At 38.7% G+C, this 21,402-nt stretch overlaps 1 protein-coding gene across 2 annotated transcripts in view; it reads right to left on the bottom strand.

The window, feature by feature from the left end:
- The window catches only part of UBAC2 (UBA domain containing 2), a 176,493-nt gene that overhangs the window by 61,425 nt on the left and 93,666 nt on the right, over positions 1-21,402 (bottom strand). Inside the window, exons 5-6 of one of the 2 annotated variants that reach the window (XM_026003686.2) lie at positions 5,338-5,461; positions 1,701-1,748 (exon numbers count right to left, since the gene is read on the bottom strand). In XM_026003686.2, coding sequence (XP_025859471.2) covers positions 1,701-1,748; positions 5,338-5,461 — 172 coding nt within the window. The remainder of the gene's footprint in view (positions 1-1,700; positions 1,749-5,337; positions 5,462-21,402) is intronic. The other variant, XM_072760935.1, reaches the window with a different exon arrangement.

Here is a 21,402-nt window from a genome sequence, read left to right as displayed (position 1 = left end):
CATAAGAAAAAGGGAAGTCACTTGATTTATATGGGAAGAGGAGAGGAGAAGTCATGTTGAGCAACAGACATCTGGCTGTGGCTTTGTGGATCTCAGAATTTAATTCTACAATCAGTAGTGTGTAAAACAAACATTTACAAATAATTTTAATTCCCTCTTTTATAATTATCCTTATCTAAAGTGTACTATATTAAATATTTCATAATAAGAACATGGCTTTCTGGAAAAAGTCAGAAATAAAATATTCATTAAATTCATAACTAGCACCAACATTAGAGCATAAAGGAAAACTGGCTATGATTATCCTGATATTAATCATTGTAAATATATGTAATATCATCTAATTGTGGTGGAATAATAATGAAAAGTAAAAGTGATATGAAAATTTATCAGATTTGTGTTCATGGAAGGTCAACATTGGCTGAATTAATCACTATAAAAAGTGAAATCTCAGTTGACTCAGAAGAATTCATTAATGGGGGATTATTTAAGTGCTAAACTTTGGGAATTATATTCCAAATACTGAGCAATTTTACTTACTCTCCTTAAACAAGAGTTTTTTATGTTAAAAATTTGTTATTGTGGAGACCACATAATGGAGGTCAGTGCTGTGGTCTTAAAGGCCTGGGTATCGGAGATGGATTTTGATGGAGGGAAAAACAAAGTGACTTCAACTTTCAAAATGTGGGCTGGCAGTTTGGGGAACAAAGGACTAAACTGTATATGAAAAGAATGAACATAGAAAAGAAATGATACAGAGCACATAAATGAGGGAGAGAAATGAGCAGCCCTAACATAATGACACAGAGGCCCCAATCCCACTCACCAGAGCAGACAAGAATAAATCATGATAACTTACTGACAATGCCTGTAGGAGAGGGCATGGTTATTTCCAAATCCTTCCCCTGCGATGTTATATACACCATAATGAATCCTTTCTGCAATTTTCTTAGTCTTTCCCAAGAAAGAAATAAAACTGTATTCCATATACATAACTATAAACTTATTTTTATACAAATTTGGGAGTGCAAATTTTAAGTCATAAATGAAAGATAAAGCCCAACTTCATGTTCTAGATGTCTTTTTAAATATCTCATAAACTGATCAGAGTTTAACACAAATGCTTAAGAAAATGAAATGAATTAAATTAAATTTAAAAGAGTGGAAGAGGGATGAGTGAGATGAAGGCATTTTTGCACATGGGTGAGGACACGACCTGATCCTTGAGTTCATCCCTGCTGCCTGCCCTGGCTGCGCACCCCGATGATTCTCCTGCCAGTTCCAGCCCACCTGACTTTCCATTTCGCCTTATTTTTCCCTTTGCATGACAATGTCTCCTTATAAAACAACCAGAACATCTCTTGCTATTTTTAGTAAATCCAACTTCATTTTTTTTTTTTTTGGTCATTTTTTTCCTACTAGGAGTTCGACTCATTAAGGTAATTTTTAAAAACACTAACAAAAAACTCAGCTAAAACTTTCATCCAAATTACCTTGAAAACTGAGACAAACTGCCTCTCATCTCAACTGCTTGTATAACTGTCCCCTTTGCATTAATAAGGGAGCAGCACAGAGATGGAACTGACATGGTTAAAAGAAAGTTGGAGACAACTGAATGTGAGCCATAATCCAAACATGACATTTTTCCTAAAGTTGCTTCAGAAAAGAGAAAGAGTAGGGGGAAGGGAAATCACACTTACAAGTCCACTTATGGCTACAATCCAGATGTAGGAACCAGAGGTGAAAAGCTACAAAAGAAAAAAAAGGCAACTAGAAATGAAATTGAACCGCGAGTTACAGCATACTTTTGTTTTTACATAATTACAGTGATAATCATTGAAGTATTATTCAAATATCTCTTAATATAAACAAGTAGAAAATTAATAAATATCAATTTCTGTCATCCAAAAGAAAACGATATATTATTATTATTTTCTTTTTTTTTAACCAAACTCTCAGCTTTTCCATAGCCTAAAATAGACTAACTAAACCTGGCCTACTCCCACACAAAGAAAAATAAGTGAAATTCAAGCAGATTCTTCTTTACAAATGGACATTAATTGATTTAAATCAAATGAAATACCACATACAAAGAAATTATTACAATCAAGAACATACAAAATATGTAGTCACCATCCCATGCTTGGTGTTGAATAATGACAAGTAATATTAGTTTACATTATTCTCTCATTTTAATTTCTTATCACTGCAACTCCAAATTTAGATGAGCAGACTTCTGCAAGCATGCGGGCCACTGTTGTAACTCTCAGACAAGTGCAAACTAAGTAGTGATATCAAAGTTAATTAATGTAGAAGTAATTAGAATTAGGTTTCATAAAATCTCTCTCTTTGTTTTCTGGTTATTCACATAGGAGAGTTGTGCTTAGGGTTAAAAAAAAAAAAAGTTATAGAGATTTAAAGTGTTCCTGAAAGAAAAAAAAAAAAAGATCTAGAGCCAACTGTTTGTTCATATTCAGATTGGGAGTATAAGAACTTCTGCCTCTAGAGAAAGCAGCAGAACCAGGGGTTAACTGCAGACACTATGCTAGATGAAAACCTCAAAGTTCTGCACATCTATCAAGGATACATTAAAAAAAAAAATCCATAAAAGGCAGGTTCAAAGGAAAGAGATAACAAAGCACAGTAAAAAGGAGGCTGGCAGATTTTGTTTCTAGTGCTACCTCAGACAGGAAAGAGCACCAGTTGCAAATTTAAATTTAATCCCTTGATCTAAAACTTAATCCTTAAAAAATAAATAAAACTTAATCCTTTTATCTAATATGGGTGTAGCAGAGTGTTAACGATTCTGAAAATAACAAGTATAAGACTATGTGGAAAAATATCTTTCTGTAGTCTTATTCTAAAAATAATAAAATACTAATGCTTTCTTCTTTGCTGTTCTGTTTTTTGTTTTCAGCTAACACTTTCACAGCACTTACTATGTGCCAAGCAGGGATCTTAACGCTTTTCATATATGGAACTTATGGAAGCCTCCTAATCATCCTACAAAGTAAGTTCTATTAAGAACTCTATTTTAATCATGAAAACTGAAAGGTTAAGGAATTTGCTCAAGGTCAGACAGCTGGTGGGTAATGGAACTGGGAGCGTACCCAAGTGGTCTGGCTCCACGGCATAGTGCTCATGACTTCTATGTTTTATACACAAGTAGGAAGAGCAGATCATTAATTTCATCAACAAAAAATTATTTTCTTTGTACTCTTAAGTGCCTCATCCTATTGTATGTCTGGTCTCAATTGCGTCTGCTCATGTTTTAACAGTGTGCATGTTTTTTCTCACTACTGGGCTCTTTGAGAATAGGTGCTACGTCTCATCATTTTATCTTCCACAGTCTATAGTACAGGGCATTACATGACTGGTTCTCAAGCCATTTGATACCTTCTCATATATTTTTGTTTTTCTGATGATGATTAAAATCATTCAGTCATTTAGTCATTCCCTCATTCATTCATCCACCCAATGTCCCTGGATTCAAAAAGCTGTTTTGTGGGAGATAGCACAGAAACACGTGTGAAGGTCCAAGGAGGCGGGAGATAGGGAAAGAATAGAAACTTTGAGAATATAGGGTTCACATTCACTTCAAGGTGGGGAGGGGCAGGCAAAAAGAACCCTGGATGCCATTCATGCTAAGGACTAGATGTTATTGAGAAGCCAATGAGGCATCTCCACATCCACTTTCTGATACCAACTTCTACAAAAGAAAAAAGAAAAGAAAAAAAGAAAGAGAGAGAGAGAAAGAAAGAAAAAAGAAAGAAGGGACATTCACAATCTTAGAAAAACCAATAGTGGCAGCTCTAGAGACATAAATTATTAATTAATAATAGTAACCAATCGACTTAGTTCTGTATGGATTATTTTATTTTTTGTTTGGATTATTTTAAACAACCAATACTATTATCTCTAATCCTTCAAGTGACCTCATAAAACAGACATTATTATTACTACTCTACAGGTGGGCAAATGGGACCTCACAAAAGTGACAAAGCAAATAATCAAACCAAAGTCCACTTGGCTCTAAAGAGCTTCCACAATGCTCCACTGAATTCCTATGTCATAATTAATAAAACAACACTTGTCATCCCTCTCGAGCTCTATAACTCTAGAGTTGGAAGAACTGTAGCGTCAACATGAGGTTCAGAGCCCTTCCATAACTTGGCCCCAAGTCTCAGGCTAGTGGGTGCCATGCTAGAACTAGAACATGGCTGTCCTGCTCCTGGTCCAGAGAACTCTTCCACCACTGCATTCTGCCTTCTGCTGTAACATCTTTTAAAAAAGTCTATATGTCACAGCAAATCCTAGTAATAAGAATAAACTGCAAAAAGGGGCTATTAGGTGATATGAACACTAGGAAGGATAAAGGAGAGTTAACAGCATGCTGGTTGAAAGATGAAGAATAAACATTTCATGAGAAACAGTTGTAAAAGTGGCGAGGAAACACCCACCCCAGATGAGCCACTGATAACACCTGATAGCACACCAGACAAGTTGGAGGAAACACCAAAGGTTAAAAGGGGAGGGAGGAGGACATTTGACAGAGACACTAGTATCCGGTTTGATATGTGTGGGATAAGGAATGTTATGAGTATTGACAGTGGATCAAAAGGCCAAGCTACACATGGTACCACAGGAAACAGAAGAATAAAAGTTCACATCAAAAGCTCTGAGAGTGAAAGAAAAGTGAAGAGTAGTACAGGTAGAAAATGAAAATCGTGTATCTTCTGTCACTTGGCCTGGAACCCAGCAGAGATAGGTCAATGGCACTAGATATTGGTGAACATAACCTTTTTTCAATTTAAATCAAACAGTAAGAACTCTTAATGGTCTTCATATCAAACCATTTAGCAAATGGTGACAGTGCCATCATGCCTATGCAGCACATGCTATAAGGTATAAAGTGGGTAAGGCATATCTGGTTTTTTCTTTAGAACTTTATTTGGGACACTGTACTCAATAATTTAATTTTGACAGTGATTTTCCACTTTCTACCTTTTGGTTATTCTCCTTTGTTTCTACTTCATACTGTGATTTTTAAAAAGAACTTACACAGAATTGTACAATGCAATTAAAATATTTTCCACTGATACAAATTACAATGGAAGCTCTTATCAGATTTCTAAAGACTATGAAAGTATTCTAGTACTTTATATACCTTGATGTTCTTGTTCTGTAACACTTCCTTTGAACATCTGATATAGATCATAAAGCCAAACTTATGGGGAAAAAAAGCCATTGTTTTCAAGGAGATCAAATGAGAAAAAGACACCCCCCCCCCGAAAAGATCTGATTAAAGAAATGTGAACATAAAAATGCATACTGTACCTGTAGTCCCAATATATAAATCAATGTCTTGTTTGTGATGGACAACGGGCCCAGAATTTGTGCCACTTGGATTCTTGGTATGGAGCAGTAAAATGGTACAAACAGAGCAAACACAGGTGCCAGGCTATGCAAACAAACAAACAAAATCACTATAGTATAATACTCAATTTAAAATACCACGAACAAATACATATCTGAAATAACACTGCTTATAATTTTGTTTCTGTCTAAAAACATGGTCTCTGATATACAAGTTGGGTTTCTATACATGCAACACATTGGAAATAACTTGTACTTATAACATTTTATGAAAACCCGAATTATCTAATAATTCCCCCTTTTTTTAAAGACTTTATTTATTTATTCATGAGAGACACAGAGAGAGAGAGAGGTGCAGACACAGTCAGAGGGAGAAGCAGGCTCCACACAGGGTGCCCGACGTGGGATTCGATCCAGGGTCTCCAGGATCAGAAGGCGGTGCTAAACCGCTGAGCCACCCAGGCTGCCCCTCTAACAATTCTCCTAAAACTATTGCAAAGTGGTTCAGCATCTACTAATTAATTGTCGGGCATTGTGGGAAAATTTAAAGTTGCTATGTTTTCTTCCCATGAATGACTTAAATCTAATGTAAGAGCCTGTACAAAAGTGACAAACATAATCCATCACAGTCATATCTCAAAGGCTCATCTCACATTGTAGCACTTGACACCCTTACCACTCCTGCCTTCCCTCCCTCAAACCCCTTTTTCCCTCTGCCTTAAAACCTGTTCTTGCTAGTTTCCCAGATTTCTCCTGCCACTCTATTCTATTCTCTCTATGGTTCCATGATACCCTCTTCTTCTTGCTCCAGTCTCTGTTTCATCGCAAGCCCTTCCCTGGCATTGATTACGAAAATGAAGTGGACCCACCAACTGTCTGCCTGTCCCTCCTCTTGCTTATGAAACTCAATTTGATACTTGCAACTTGACATATTCAAAAGTCACAAATGTCTTTCTAAACAAAGTCATTTCTTTTTAATCCATCTCTTAACACTGTTGACACACAAACCACAACTCTGATCACATCACATGCCTGTTTAAACTCATCCTTCTACAGGCTCCTGGTATCCAAAGAAGAAATATAAATATTAGTATGGAATAGCAAAGGCCTCCAATTCTTTCTTATTAGTGTAATTTCGCACACCTGGCCTCCTCTCCCTTCCCCTGATCTAGCTCCACCCCCCCCCCATCTTAACTCCCCCAGAGATGCCCCCTGGACACATTAGGCTTTTCTAAGTATTCACTGACACAAGTAATACTTCCAGACTAAATGTCCTTCTCACTTTTCTGCTGAGTTAACACCCATGGTGTAGGACAGCTCAATTCTTTCCCACAGGGATTACTCCAACTCCTCTCGTGGCCAGAAGCTCCCTTCTTCACCCTATTGCTACCTCACTTTTACTGTTTCAGTGAAACAGTAAATCAATCACCTGGGCACTGTGCGAGAGGCGGTAGCCCAGATACAGGAACTCCAGCTATATCTGTGAGTAAGGAGCAGTCTCTAATGCCAAGAAACTAGCTCCAGGACTGCACACTCACATTCCTGCCAGGAGTAGGCAAGCAACACGAATGAGGAGAGTGGTCTGGACACACATTTGCACCAATTCTTTTATCAGGCACTTGGCTTCATGACTCAATCTTTTATTTTCCCTTTACTTTTTTGGTGAGTGGCACCAGTACATCTTTACCATGAGAAAAATACAAGAAATGTCCTTTCTCCATTTTTGTGGAAACACAGGACCCTCTTGTGCAAAGTTTTCTCTTCTTTGATAGAGATCATGTTATTAAAAAATCACTCCTTATCCTCTCAATTCTGCTTCTAAAAACAAAACTAAAGTAAACATACACTACAAATGTGAAAAATGGCAGCAGCATCAATAGGCATCTATAAGAATGCATCAAGTGCCAGAACAGGGAAAACCCCAAGTAGCAAACACCTAAGTGCTAGACACTGGGTAACAAGGGGAGATACAGATGTGTAAGATGCAACCTTTCTCAGTCTTACAAGAAGGATGACAAGGGTAGGGCAGCTGAGGTATGTACACAGCACAGCACATTAGTCTCAAGTGCCTCACTCATCTGGCCTTTCTCCTAGGGAAGGAGGGAATGCACCCTCTCAGACCCTCCAGCATGCACCACTGTACTTGGCACAGCACAGGAGGCTCATTCAATTTAGAGCAATAAACTATTCCTTATTCTTGAAGAGTTGTATGATCAGATTTTTTTTTCAAAATGTGATAGTACTTATGAGTATAGCCTAGTGGCTATAATTCTAATCTTTTTGTTACTCATTTATTTTTAATTGAAGTATTAATTAACACATAAGTGTTATATTAGTTCCAACTGTGCAATATAGTGATTTAACACTTCTGTACATTACTCAGTGCTCATCGCAATAAATGTACTCTTTTTTTTTTCTAGGGTAGGGCTAGGTTTGAGGTTAGAGTTAAGGTATATGTTTGGTATCCTATAGTTCAGAGACATCTCCAGAGGATTAGGGTTAGTGTTAGTATTAGGGATAGGGTTAGAGGCAGGGCTTAGGGTTTAGGGGATGTGCCTGATATCTAGCAGTTTGGAGACCTCTCCAGAGGCTTATGATTAGGATTAGTGGTATGGTTAGGGTCAGGGGTTTGAGGTTAGTGGTTAGGGTTGTGTCTAGTACCCTACAGCAATTCAGAGACCTCTCCAGACAATAAACTAGACTCTGCTGGGGTGACAACAGACATAGAAGCCATCTACCAATCTGAGGCAAGGAGGTGATTTGGTGCTCTAAATGTTCTTTATTTAAATAGATATTTGGCTAGTCCTTCCATTTTTATCTCTACCTTCACACACAATAAATATACTCTTCTTACCTATTTCCATCCATCCCTACACCCATCTCCCCTATGGCAACCACCAGTTTGTTCCCTTGTACTTGACTCTCTTTTTCATGTCTTTTCTTTTCTTTGTTCATTGGTTTTGTTTCTTTAATTCCACATATGAATAAATCCATATGGTATTTGTTTTTCTCTGACTTATTTCACTTAGCATTATATCTTATAGGTCCATCCATGTTCTTGCAAATGGTAAGAACTCATTCTTTTTTTTTTTTTTTTTATGGCTAATATTCCAGAGAGTGTGTGTGTACAGATGTATGCAACATCCTTATCCATTCATCTATCAATGGGCACTTGAGTTGCTTCCATATTTTGGCTGTTACAAATACTGCTGCAATAAACACTGGTGCATTTATCTTCTTGAATAAGTGTCTTCATTTTCTTTGGGTAAGTACTCAGCAGTGGAATTAATGGATCATAGTAATTCTATTTTTAATTTTTTAGGGAACCTCCATACTGTTTTCCACAGTGGCTGTACCAATTTGCATTCCTACCAACAGTGCACAAGGATTCTTCTTTTTCCTCCACATCCTTTTTTTTTTTTAAAGATTTTATTTATTTATTCATGGAAGACACACACAGAGAGAGAGACAGAGACACAGGCAGAGGGAGAAGTAGGCTCCCTGCAAGGAGCCTGATGTGGGACTCGATCCTGGGTCTCCAAGAATCACATCCTGGGCTGAAGGCGGCTCTAAACCTCTGAGCCATCCAGGCTGCCCTTTTCCTCCACATCCTTGCCAACACTTGTTATGTCTTAGCTTCCTGATTGTAGTCATTCTGATAGATGTAAAATGATAGCCCATTGTGGTTTTGGTTTGTGTATCCCTGACAAATGAGCATCTTTTCTCAGTTTCTGTTGGTTATCTGTATGTCTTCTTTGAAAAAAATGTATGTTCAGACCCTCTATCCACTTTTTAATCAAATTATTTGTGGGGTTTTTTTGGTGTTGTGTTGTAGAAGTTCTTTGTATTTTTTGGATATTAATCCCTTAGCAGATAAATCATTTGCAATATCTTCTCCCGTCCAGTAGGCTGCCCTGTCATTTTGTTGATGGTTTCCTTCATTTTATTTTGGTATAGTCTCAATAGTTTATTTTTGCTTTTGTTTCCCTACCTTGAAGAGATATATCTAGAAAAATGTTTCTACAGCCAATGTCAAAGAGATTACTGCCTATGTCCTCTTCTAGGAGTTTTATAGTTTCAGATCACACATATAGGTCTAATCCATTTTGAGTTTATTTTTATGATCCCCTTTTAATTAACTATATACAGTTTTTAAAAGTCTCCGATTAGAAGGGCACCTGGGTGGCTCAGTTAGTTGACCCTCCAACATGTGATTTCGGCTCAGGTTATAATCTTATGGGTCATGAGACTGAGCCCCATGTAGGGCTCTGTGCTGAGCAAGGAGTCTGCTTGAGGTTCTCTCCCTCTGCTCCTCCCTCAACTCACACGTGTGGATGATCTCTCTCTCTCTCAAATAAATAAATAAATAAATATTTTTAAAAGTCTCCCATTAGATTATTGTCAGAAAGCTCAATATTTTATTTGGCATTGCATCCCCTGATACTATGTAAATCCTTACATATAATTTACTCTCAATATTTGATCGTAAAAAAACTGACAAAGCAATTTTAATGAAGAGAGAGTTATATAAGCTGCCATTCTATGGATAAAGAGGCTTTATATATATATATATATATATATATATATATATATATATATATATATATTACTCAGCCATGAGAAAAAATGAAATCTTGCCATTTGCAACGATGTGGATAAAACTAGAGAGTATTATGCTAAGTGAAATAAGTCAATCACAGAAAGACGATTTATCACATGATTTTACTCATATTTAAGAAACAAAACAGGACAATAGGAGAAGGGAGGGGAAAACAAAACAAGATGAAATCAGAGAGCGAGACAAACCATAAGAGACTCTTAATCCTAGGAGACAAACTAAGGGTCATTGGAGGGGAGGAGGGATAGGGTGGGAGGAATGATATTCAGGAGGGCACGTGAAGTAATGAGCACTGGATGTTATATGCAACAGATGAATCACTGAACTCCACCTCTGAAACTAATAATATACTATATGTTAACTGAATTGAAATAAGAAAAACCTTGCCATTCTAAATACCACACAAGAGAACACTTTTGTTATATTTTAACTTCGCTAAACTCAAAGTAGCTTTCCATTAAACCTACAAGGCCCTGCATGCCAGACCCTGAACTCTCCCTGCCACTTGCTGTGGCTGCTCCCTCCACGCTGGGCCAGTGCGTGTCTCACTCTAGCCCCAGCAGATATGTGGTGCCCCCGGGCATGTCCACCTCCTGGCTACCTTCCCAGAGACGTGTACCATTTACTCCCTCATACCCTTCTGCTCTTTCCTTACATAGCTCCTTCTTGGCCTCCTCATTCCAAAGTGCAACCCCTAGGCCACCTCACAGACCCAACTCCACTCAGAATTCTCTATTTCCTTTTCCCATAGTACCTATAACCTCCTAATCCACTACATGACTTATCATCTGTTTCTCTGACTGAAGGGAAACTCCATGGAGCCTGAGATTTCTGTTGGTTTTGTTTGCTGCTTTATCACTGCTCTCTAAAATGATGCCTGACACAGAGCGGTGCTTAAAAAATACTTGCTGAACAAATAAATTTCTCTTTAAAGTGGCAAACTACACAGTTTCATATACATACTCAAAATATGGCCTTCTCCTCTCCTGATAATAATAAAACTCTATTTTGGTTGCACTTGAGAGATCTCACACCAGGACAGGTTTTTTGAGGTACTTAATTTATAGAAGTTCTTTTGTTTATATTTAGCAACACAGTGTAAAGGATGATGTTACAATAGAGAATTGGAGGCCATGTTCCTGTTTGAGGTTACATTTCAATGTGAACTAAGAAAAATCCTGATAGGAATTTTAATGACCACAGTTCATGTCTTATACACCAATAAAAGAAGTTTAAAAATTCCTTAGAAGTTATTAATCACTGTGTAGTTTTAAATGATGACTAAGTACTAGACCACATATACATACCCATAATACAAAAGCACACATTTCAGACCATGAACATACAGGTTGTTTTGTAGAAATTTCCGTTGCTATTTCTATACACACAGACTTCACAAAATATCATAATGTTATTAGTCACTGACCAGTTTTTCTCTTTTCCTTATTTTATGACACAACATCTGTTCTATTGTCAACAATAATTCAGTTTGACCCTTTTCAAGCTATGACTAGCTAACTTCTGAGAGCCCTATCGGGCTCAAGCATATGAAGCTGAAGTACAGAAAAAGGAAAGGAGGTTATAGTTCATTTCATCCTTCCTTCCTTCCACTAATATCCTAATATTTACTGAGTATCTACTATACACTCACAACAGTACTTGATAGAATACTAGAAAACATTCAGTTCAGATCACAAATGTCCATCGTATCTCTTCTAAGAAGAAGACACTGACTGCACTTTTATAGTACAGCAGAAGAAACCCTGGTAACTTTCAAAGACAATAGAAATAAGGCTTGTGGGCTCATGCAATTATCGCACACTATGCCCCACAGCATCTCACAGTACAATCACTCCATTCCCTTTTCTTTACATACTCGCCTTCTCTAATACCAAATAGGAGGTAGATCCAGTTTGCTAGAACATTTCCTTCAACTAGGTGAGTTTTTCATTATATAACAATGTTTTACCTAATAAAAGCTATTTCAAAAAAATAAAAATCAAAACACCCCACAAGGATGTTCTTTCAACAAATAGAGAAGCTTCTCAACAGTGTCTTCCTTGGGACGCCTGGGTGGCTCAGCGGTTGAGCACCTGCCTTCCACCTGGGGCATGATCCTGGAGTCCTGGGATCAAGTCCCACATCGGACTCCCTGAGAGGAGCCTGCTTCTCCCTCTGCCTGTGTCTCTGTCTCTCTCTCTCTCTGCATCTCTCATGAATAAATAAAATCTTTAAAAAAACAAAACAAAAAAACCCCCAGAGTCTTCCTCAAGTATTCTTCAATACAAGTTTTAAATATCTCATCCTAGAATATATTTTATCATATTCATCCAGCAACCATAAAATCTCTTTATTTCCTAAGAATTTTTGCACTAGGAATTATCTTGGCGATCATTTACTTCAATACCTTTATTTTACAGACAGTATGATGGAGGTCCAAAGAATTGTGTAAGTTGTTGCTCTTCTGTCTGACAGTGTTCCTTTATAGATCTTCAGCCTTTTAGAGCTTAGAAGAACCAAGTATGCTTCTAGATGGAAAGATATCACTGAGGGGCTGAAGCCCCTTGGCCATTTTGACAGATCCTAGAGTGGAAGGTCTGAAGTCAGAGTTACAAATTCCTACCAAATGATTCAATTCTTTCTATATCATTCCTCAAAATAGTCAACCAGTTTATATAGGCACCTAAATCAGAAACAGCCTATTCCATTTTTTTATGATCCTAACTTTTGGAAACTACCTTTATAATTTGATTTGAAAGCTGTCTCCAGTAACTTCCTCTACTGGCCTTCCTTCTATTCTCTAGAGTCAGGAAGATTGACATACGCAACCTAAATTCTTTTCTGTGAGACAGTTTTCAAATACATGAAGATGATCACTGCCCTGCCAAGCCTAAACATTCTCAGTTTATTAGATCATTTCTCCTAAGACTCAGGATCCAGACCCCTACCAGCATAGTCACACTAAGTCATCTATATGCCCTTCATAAAATGCAGCACCCAGAGCTGATTGCGAATAGCCATATCAGTCCTGGGTAAATGTAAATATCACCTCTCTCATTCTGACAACTATATGTCTATTCACTTAGCCTACATATAAATTGCACTGTGCTAGCCCTGTTACATAGTTGGTTTAAACTGAGCCAACTAGAACTATATGGTGAACACCATAGTCTCCATCCTATGCACAAAGTCTGGATTTTCAGCTATAAAATGTTCCCCTTTAACTCCTCCCTTGTCACTCCTGTGTCCATGCAGTCCTAGATTGTGTCAGTTGGCCTCCTGCCTGAAAACATTGACTAGTCCTCGTACAATGCAAAAGAGCATCATTCCTACTCACCACAGAATCCTTTGCTTCTTTCTCATAAGCTGTTAAGATACAGAATGAGCAAACTACTCTCTGCAACAAGTTTCCAGGTAGACAGAATTATCATAGTCAACATTTCTAAAAAATATTTTATTTATTTATGAGAGAGAGAGAGAGAGGCAGAGACACAGGCAGAGGGAGAAGCAGGCTCCATGTAGGGAGCCCGATGTGGGACTCGATCCCAGGAATCCAGGATCACGCCCTGGGCCAAAGGCAGGCATCAAACCACTGAGCCACTCCACTGAGCCACCCAAGGACCCCCATTTTTTTTCTTTAAAAAATTTAAAAAATCACTTTTACACAGAATATGGATACAAAGTCATTAGTAATTGTTTTTTTCTTTTTCTTTAAAACATTTAAAAACTCACACTTTTACACAGAATATGTATACAAAGTCATTAGTAATTGTTGGTTCTTTTTTTTTTTTTTTCTGGTTAAGGTTTATTGCTTAGTCTTCCCTTCAAAGAATTTTAATACTTAACTCTTTATTTAAAAAACTTACAAAGTTCCACAGATATTACCAAGGGGTTTTTGGATAATTATTCAAAAAAAAGTCACTAACAGAAAAATTTCACTTCCTACTTGAAAAAAAAGTGCTCACGCATATATGAGGTTAAGTGATCGCTACACTATGCTCAGTCACAAGGTGACAGGAAAAAAAAAGCCACCACCCATAAAAGGATGCCTGCATAATCTCTCTTAACAACATGCCAAAGTAAGCTACTTCAGTTGGGCAAACACTGCTACTCCATGGAGGCCCCAACAAGTCACTCAGAGGTAAGTACAACATACATATATATATATTTTTAACAAAGTATTTTGTAAAACTTTAAAAGCCTACTTAAGGAAGGTATATAGGAATAGAATCTATTCGATGGCAACTATACATTTCTAACAAAAACTGTATAATTAATATAGTTTAGACTCTTTGATAACCGGCAGTTCTAATTAGCTAATATTGTCGGTGAGAATAATGGATCATGCCAAAAATCTATGCTCAAAAAAAAAAAAGGGTTTACTTTGTACTTCTGTGTGAACTCAAAATTGCAAAAAAACAGCATCCACTATAAATTAGTAAATAATGCCAATATTTCAGGATACTTTAGTATGAAAGGAAAGGAACAAAGTTGTTTTTATGTATTCATGAGAGACATAGAGAGAGAGAAGCAGAGATACAGGCAGAGGGAGAAGCAGGCTCCATGCAGGGAGCCCGATGTGGGACTCGATCCTGGGACTCCAGGATCACGCCCTCGGTCGAAGGCAGGGGCTAAACCACTGAGTCATACAGGTGTCCCACAAAGTTATTCTAAAATGGAATATTCCTATACTTAAATGCATGTGTATACCAATTATTCAGCACAATTTAAAATAAAAGAGTCATTACATTCTACTATTTGACCATGTATCTATGTATATAAAGGTCTTTTCTATATCTCTATTACTTCTATACTTTCTAGCATTTCTCTGGAGAGAATCCCAGTACTAGAATTCCTTGGGCAAAGATATAAATGTTTTTAAAGCTTCATATATAAATTGATATTTTTTGGTTTACAAGACATTTTAGCAATTTACCCTTCCACTAGTGACAGTTTGAGCTTTACTGCTTCTCAGCTAACCTGAGTATTTTAATTATAAACTGTTAATTTGATAAGTGAAAAATAAACCCATTGCTTGCTTTATATTTATTTGATGATCACAAAAGCTACACATGTCTATTTTCTCTAGAATTTCATGTGCCTAAAATAATGTCATAAAACAATAAGGTATATGCAATGATTTGCAATATTTATGTCCAGGTTAGGAATGGAAGTAATAGAAATTTTTGGCAAAATATAAGCTGTGAGGAGACTTCCTCTAAAGGAAGGGGGGGGAGGGTGTCCTGGCGGGTATCACTCGAAGTACAACACAGTGCCGTGGTTCAGAGCATGGGGTCTGTAGTCAGGCTTGAACCTGGGCTTGATTATTTCTAGGCTGTGTGGCCTAGGGCAGTCTCTGACTTCAGTTGCTTCATTTGTAAAACGGGGAGTAGTAATACAGCTAAGTCCTTGTCACCCTGGCCGTCACATAGTATATGCTAGAAAACTGCTATCATCATTCCCCCTTCCCTCTACCCATTAAACTACCAAAGGATGAATCCGATAGGCAGTTTCCTTGCCCTAATATTTTGTGAGAGTTATTTTTCTTAAACTTATTTGCAGATCTTTATAGAATATTTTACATAAAGATTGGGTCTGTGGAGGGTAAACATCTCACTGTGCTCACCGTCTGGACTCTGCATCTGCTAATATTTCAGTACATGCTTTCTCTCCGGGGCTTAATTGTACTTTTGGGACATAACACTGCAAAGAGCACACTGCTGCACAAAGCCTCCTCACTCACTGGCTCACCATCTACCATGTGGCGATGGTGCTGGTAATGCCTCTTCTAAGTTACTTTCAATTGGCTTCCAAGAGCTTATTAGTAATAGGACCAGTCATTTACCGGAATAAACACCACCTCAGGTCACTATATGACTTTCCTTCACTTAAGTAACCCATAGGCATTTATTAGCTATCTATTGTGGGATGATTCTGAAACACTCTATGGGATAAGAATGTTGTAAGAGAGAAAGCCATCATCCTTTTAAGGATGAGCGTTTAAAAGGAAGAGCTTCCCATCCAGCAGAGGAGTTTAGAAGTGAGGCTTCTCCCCCTGCTGTGAGTAAGGGCCTGCTGCAGCCTTCAAGGCCACAGAGTACAGAGCATGCTGAGGGTGTGTAAGCCCCTCCAGCCCATAGAACTCCTCAGCTTTTCAAGAACTCTGTAAAGTACAGGGCTTCAATGTCAGATGAGATAATACACATGAAAATCATCTGGAAACTGTAGAGTAACATGTCTTGAAAGCTCAAAGAGAAGAATAAAAATATTGTGTTAAATGTCTGCAAATACCTAAATAAGTAGCATAAAAATAAATTAATAGCATAAAAGCTATCCTAAGGGGTGCCTGGTGGCTCAGTTGGTTAAGTGTCTTCCTTGGGCTCAGGGGTCCTGGGATCAGCCCCTGCTCAGCAGAGAGTCTATTTCTCCCTCTCTGCTCCTCCCCCTGCTCATGCTTGCTTTCTCTCTCTTGAATAAATAAAATCTTTTTAAAAAATAAGAAATGAAAGAAGCTATCCTTGGTATTTACCATCTTCTTTCAGTCCAAATTGTTTTATGGAAATGTTATTAAAAATAGTAAAATCTAAATTCATTTGTAAAACCTTTACTTGCTTTAAAATATGTTTCAAGTAAATTAATGAATGCCTTCGTTTAAATCAATATATTCCCTTCTTCTCCTCCCTTTCTCCATCTCCCCAGCTCTCCTCTTCTTTCTAGTTCAGACAGGATAAGTTGGTATGTGTTAAAGTTTTGAAAAATCTTCCTATTTTTACCTGTTTTCTACCAATAACACCAGATCATGTTGGAAACAGGAGCTAGGGATAAAACACTGCACCGAATGTGATTTCTGGAGTCAAACTGCCAGGATTGAATCCTGACACCTAACAGCTGTGTCTTTAGACACGTCATGTAAAGGCTCTGTGCCTCAGTTTCACCACTGGAATGGGTTTGTGAAAATACTGTGATGATTCAGTGAGTGAATAAATATGGAGTACCCAGAACAGTACCTGGAAGACAGTCTGCACTTCACAATACTGGTTACTATTACTAATCAAGAACTCTGATAAGGAACCTCTGACTGAGGATGGAGAACGCTGGCACTCTGCTGTCCTGTACTGGGTAGTTATTAGGCCTCAGTCCTGGGTCAGCTGGAGATATACAAGATTCACAGTTCTTACTCAAAGGATTGCACCGGCTAGTGGGAAACAGAAAAATAAACCTAACAACACTGATGCTAATACAGAGCACAGTGTCCTCACAAGGATATTCCACGCTGCTTTTCTTGAGGGGTGCTGGTAAGGAAGCAGGAGAGGATAAAATCAAGGAAGTTTCTAGGAACAGTTGATTTTTAACTAAGTCTTGAAGGAAAGTAGAAGCAAAGGATTTGGGACAAAGGAAGGATGCCTGGGTGGCTCAGGGTTGAGTCTGCCTTCGGCTCAGGGTCCTGAGATCGAGTCCTGTATCAGGCTCCTTGCAGGAAACCTGCTAATCCCTATGCCTATGTTTCTGCCTCTCTTTCCACATCTCTCATGAATAAATAAAGTCTTAAAAAAAAAAAAAGGATATAGGACAAAGGAGAGGAGGCATCAGACAGAAGCAAGAGTGCCTAAAAAGCACAGAGCTGTGAGAGAACACAGGACATCAAAAAACTGCAAATAATTTAGTAAGGCTGGAGCCAGGGATCACAGGGAGAAGACGGCCAGAGAGCCAGCTGTGGAGGAAGACTGCAGTCACAGGAAATCATGTGTCACGACTGAGAGCTTTCCATTTGCTCAGGGTGGTCGATAGGCTGCATTTGAAAGGCATCGTGAGAGTGGCAGCAGTAGCTCCAGGGAGAAGCAAGGGTGGTCTGAGGGCAGGCAGTGGGAGTGGGAGTCGTATAAGGACAGGCAGATGGACAGACAAAACCACAGTGCAGCGGAGAGGTGGAGGGTGGGAGTCAGGAGGCTGAAGGCACAGGAACTGCTGATGGGAGGTGGTGGGTGAAGGAGCGCATGGAGCCCTGGACACCTCTGGGACTCCTAACCTAGCACCCACGCTGAGGGAGGACCCCAAGCAAACGACCTTATCTCTGAAATTCTGTTATCCACAAAGTAAGGATATTTAATGTTTCTGACTAATTTCCATGAGGTAAGAGACAAAAAACAAAACCTGAAACTCCCTTGAACTTTAAGGAGAAAAGGCACATATGTTTTCTAGAAACGTTCTGGACTTAAAGGATAAAGACTCTACAGACTCAGATCTTCGCTATAAAATCTTTTTAAATTATTCAATTATCCTACTTATAGGTCAAATTCTGCCACATGGAAACACAGTATTTGTCTTCCTCACACTGTAATGAGTATTACAGTGGGGTTCTTTTTTTCTTACAACTCCTAAACATTACATTGTATAACTCTAGTCCTTTGCCACCTCCTTTGTCTTCATGTTTGAGAACTTTCACACCATCCTCGTCAGTACTAAAGCTGCCAAAAGCCACACAAAGAAAATCAGTGAAAGGTGAAAGAAAAATAGCTGGAATATGTGAAACCCCAAATGTGCAAGTGGGTGTCTGATCAAATAATCCAAATGTCAGGCCCCTTCCCCTTTAATCCCAAGGTACATGTTTACAGAAGGTGACATGGTCTTCAGTGCCCACTAGGTCAGGATGCCAGAGGCACAAGTAACCTACAGACTGGCAAATGCTAGTTGGGTTTTGTTTTCTTGTTTGTTTGGTTGGTTTTTTTCCTGTATCTTCAAAAAGTTCTTCATGGCCTTAGTAAGGCTGTTGTCCTGTACTGAGTAGTTATTGGGCCTCAGTCCTGGGTCAGCTGGAGATATATAAGATGATGTTCTGCAGACCTCCTGAGAGGTGGTCAGAACCAGCCTAGGCCATGGCATCAGCGGCAGCATCACACTTTCCAGAAAAAGCGAGCTCCCAGGGGGCAGGCCAGGGAGGTTCTCACATACAGACAACCACAGACAACACTACGCTGAGCACACTCTGGCAGGTGTGACATTCTATCCTGACAAAGTACAAGCAGCTGCCAGTGTGTCAGCTTCCTGGACAATGTTCCCTATATCCTTCCCAAAAGGACTCGACCACAGTTACCTACCAAAATAGGACTCAAAGCTGGTTGGGGGAAAAAAAAATCACCTGAGAGTGTAGAAAGATTTGCTTCATTAAAGTGAACTGGGCGTGTACTACCAGTGCAGCCGAGTGGCAGCTTACTGGAACAGCCCTTCTGACTTGGCCCGTGAAGTGACAAAAGGCTGTGCCCATGCTGCTCGTAGCCCTTCTGTGCCTTGGGTTTCTGTCCCCCAGCAGGAATTAATCCCCCACCTGCCTACTTTACAGGCAAATGGCCCACACAACTGCTCAGGTGATGATTTTTAGTCAACTAAAAAGAAGGTGAAAAAAAATCATTGGTTGAGTGCGAGGCCATGATGTGTGTGATGCTGGACCAAACTCAGATGTCCCTGTTTGATCAGTCAAGGAGGAGGAGGCTTTCTCAAGTAACTGACAAGTGCTCATAAAACTAGGTAACCAGAGGAAGAAGTAAAGATTTCTTTTGTGTGTGGTGGGCGGGGGTAGGGGGGTGTTTTTTCTCAAAGGCACTGTTAAACAGCCAAGGCCTGCTACTTGATACATCTGTGTTTGTGTAGTTCCTCAGCAGATCGAATCCTTATTGTTCCGCAGGACCCAAGCTTTCACCTGTAATCTCCTTTCTCAAAGCTTTCATTTTTTTCCCCACTCCAGAAACTCCTCAACCTTATCTCTCCTCCAGAAAATAGTCAAAGGACAATGTATCAGGAGAAATCAGAGAAAGATCAGATCAATCAACACTTATCATTTAACAACGTACAAATATAATTCATATCTATGTGTCCACATTGTGTGGCTCTTCTGGTTTTTGAAAGCATGGTCCTGGAACTTCCTCTTTGGTGCATGTGGGCACTTGAGTGAGATCATCTTGATGTGTAAATATGGTCTCCAGCATACTTGGTCTTACAGAGAAGTCACCTCCTATTGCTTCACATGACTTGAACCATTCAAAGCAATGCTAAGGCCTGAATTTAGACAAAATTACTAGAGGTTTAGCTCTTTTTCATTTAAGGTTGTTGATGGTTATTATGTGAATAAATTATCAGAGGTAAAAGCAACATTTCAGGAATCTTAAAGCAAAAACTAAAAGCTGGTATTCTCATTCATACTAAAGTCTTTGAATATAGTGGTTTTATTCTGTTTCTGCTACAAATAAAAGCTAAGATATCATTATCCAAGCAAGTTGGTACCAGGGTAAATACTTCCAGAGTACAAATTACATTAGAGCTTTGACAATTTTCTTAAATACTAAAAGATGAGTTTTGCGTTAGTTTCTGTGGCTAGAAAGAACTTGTCAGCTCATGTCAACATGTCCGGTTATGCAAAAATGAGATGATAATGTCTTAAGAAACGTTAGCTGCTCTAGTAGCAGTGAAGTCAACTCTAAACACACACAGACCCACTTCCGAAAACATAAGTAAAAATACAGTGGAGGATATTTTGCTGTGGAAGAACATGCTGTTTTACATATGCTAGAATAGTAGCAGAGTTATCAATATTGCATTACAGAGACAAAACTGGGATAGACTCCTTTGCTTAATAACAAAAATGGCAAGAGAACTGGCATAGGTGGCTGCCAGGAAGGCTGTAGGTACTTCACTGTCAAGAGGTAAGGGAGTTCCTCAGGACCTGAATACAGCCCCACACTTTATGCAGCCCAGTTACTAATTGTGCTCTTAGGGCAAAGTCTCAATCCTCATTCATGTCCCTCAGAGAGGGGGGTATTAAGGACAGTTTAGTGACCACATACACCTTTCCACTAGAAAGCGTTATGAGGAAATTATAATTATTATAGATAAAAGTATTCCAAGGAAAAAAGAGCTAAACACTTCTTTGTGTTGTTCTGTAGGCAGTAAAATGACAAGACACAATACTTCCAAGTACAATACAGTATATCTATACTACTAACATGTCAGAAGCTGTTGTCTAATGATTATAAAAATGTAAAATACTTAAGAGGTGCTTGGCTGGCTCAGGCGGTAGAGCATGTGACTCTTGATCTGGGGATCATCAGTTCAAGCCCCCTGCTGAGTGTAGAGTTTACTTAAAAAATATATATATATTGGGATCCCTGAGTGGCTCAGTGGTTTAGTGCCTGCCTTCGACCCAGGGCATGACCCTGGAGTCCCGGGATTAAGTCCCACGTCGGGCTCCCTGTGTGGAGCCTGCTTCTCCCTCTGCCTGTGTCTCTGCCTCTCTCTCTCTCTCTCTCTGTGTGTGTGTGTCTCTCATGAATAAATAAATAAAATCTTAAAAAAAAAAAAGATTAACTTATTTTTAAAATATTTAAAATGTATTAAAAAAATAAACAGATAAAGGAAGA

Source organism: Vulpes vulpes, chromosome 6 (assembly GCF_048418805.1).
Source record: "Vulpes vulpes isolate BD-2025 chromosome 6, VulVul3, whole genome shotgun sequence".
NCBI classification, from domain to species: Eukaryota; Metazoa; Chordata; class Mammalia; order Carnivora; family Canidae; genus Vulpes; species Vulpes vulpes.
This window is presented reverse-complemented; position numbering and strand designations above follow the sequence as displayed.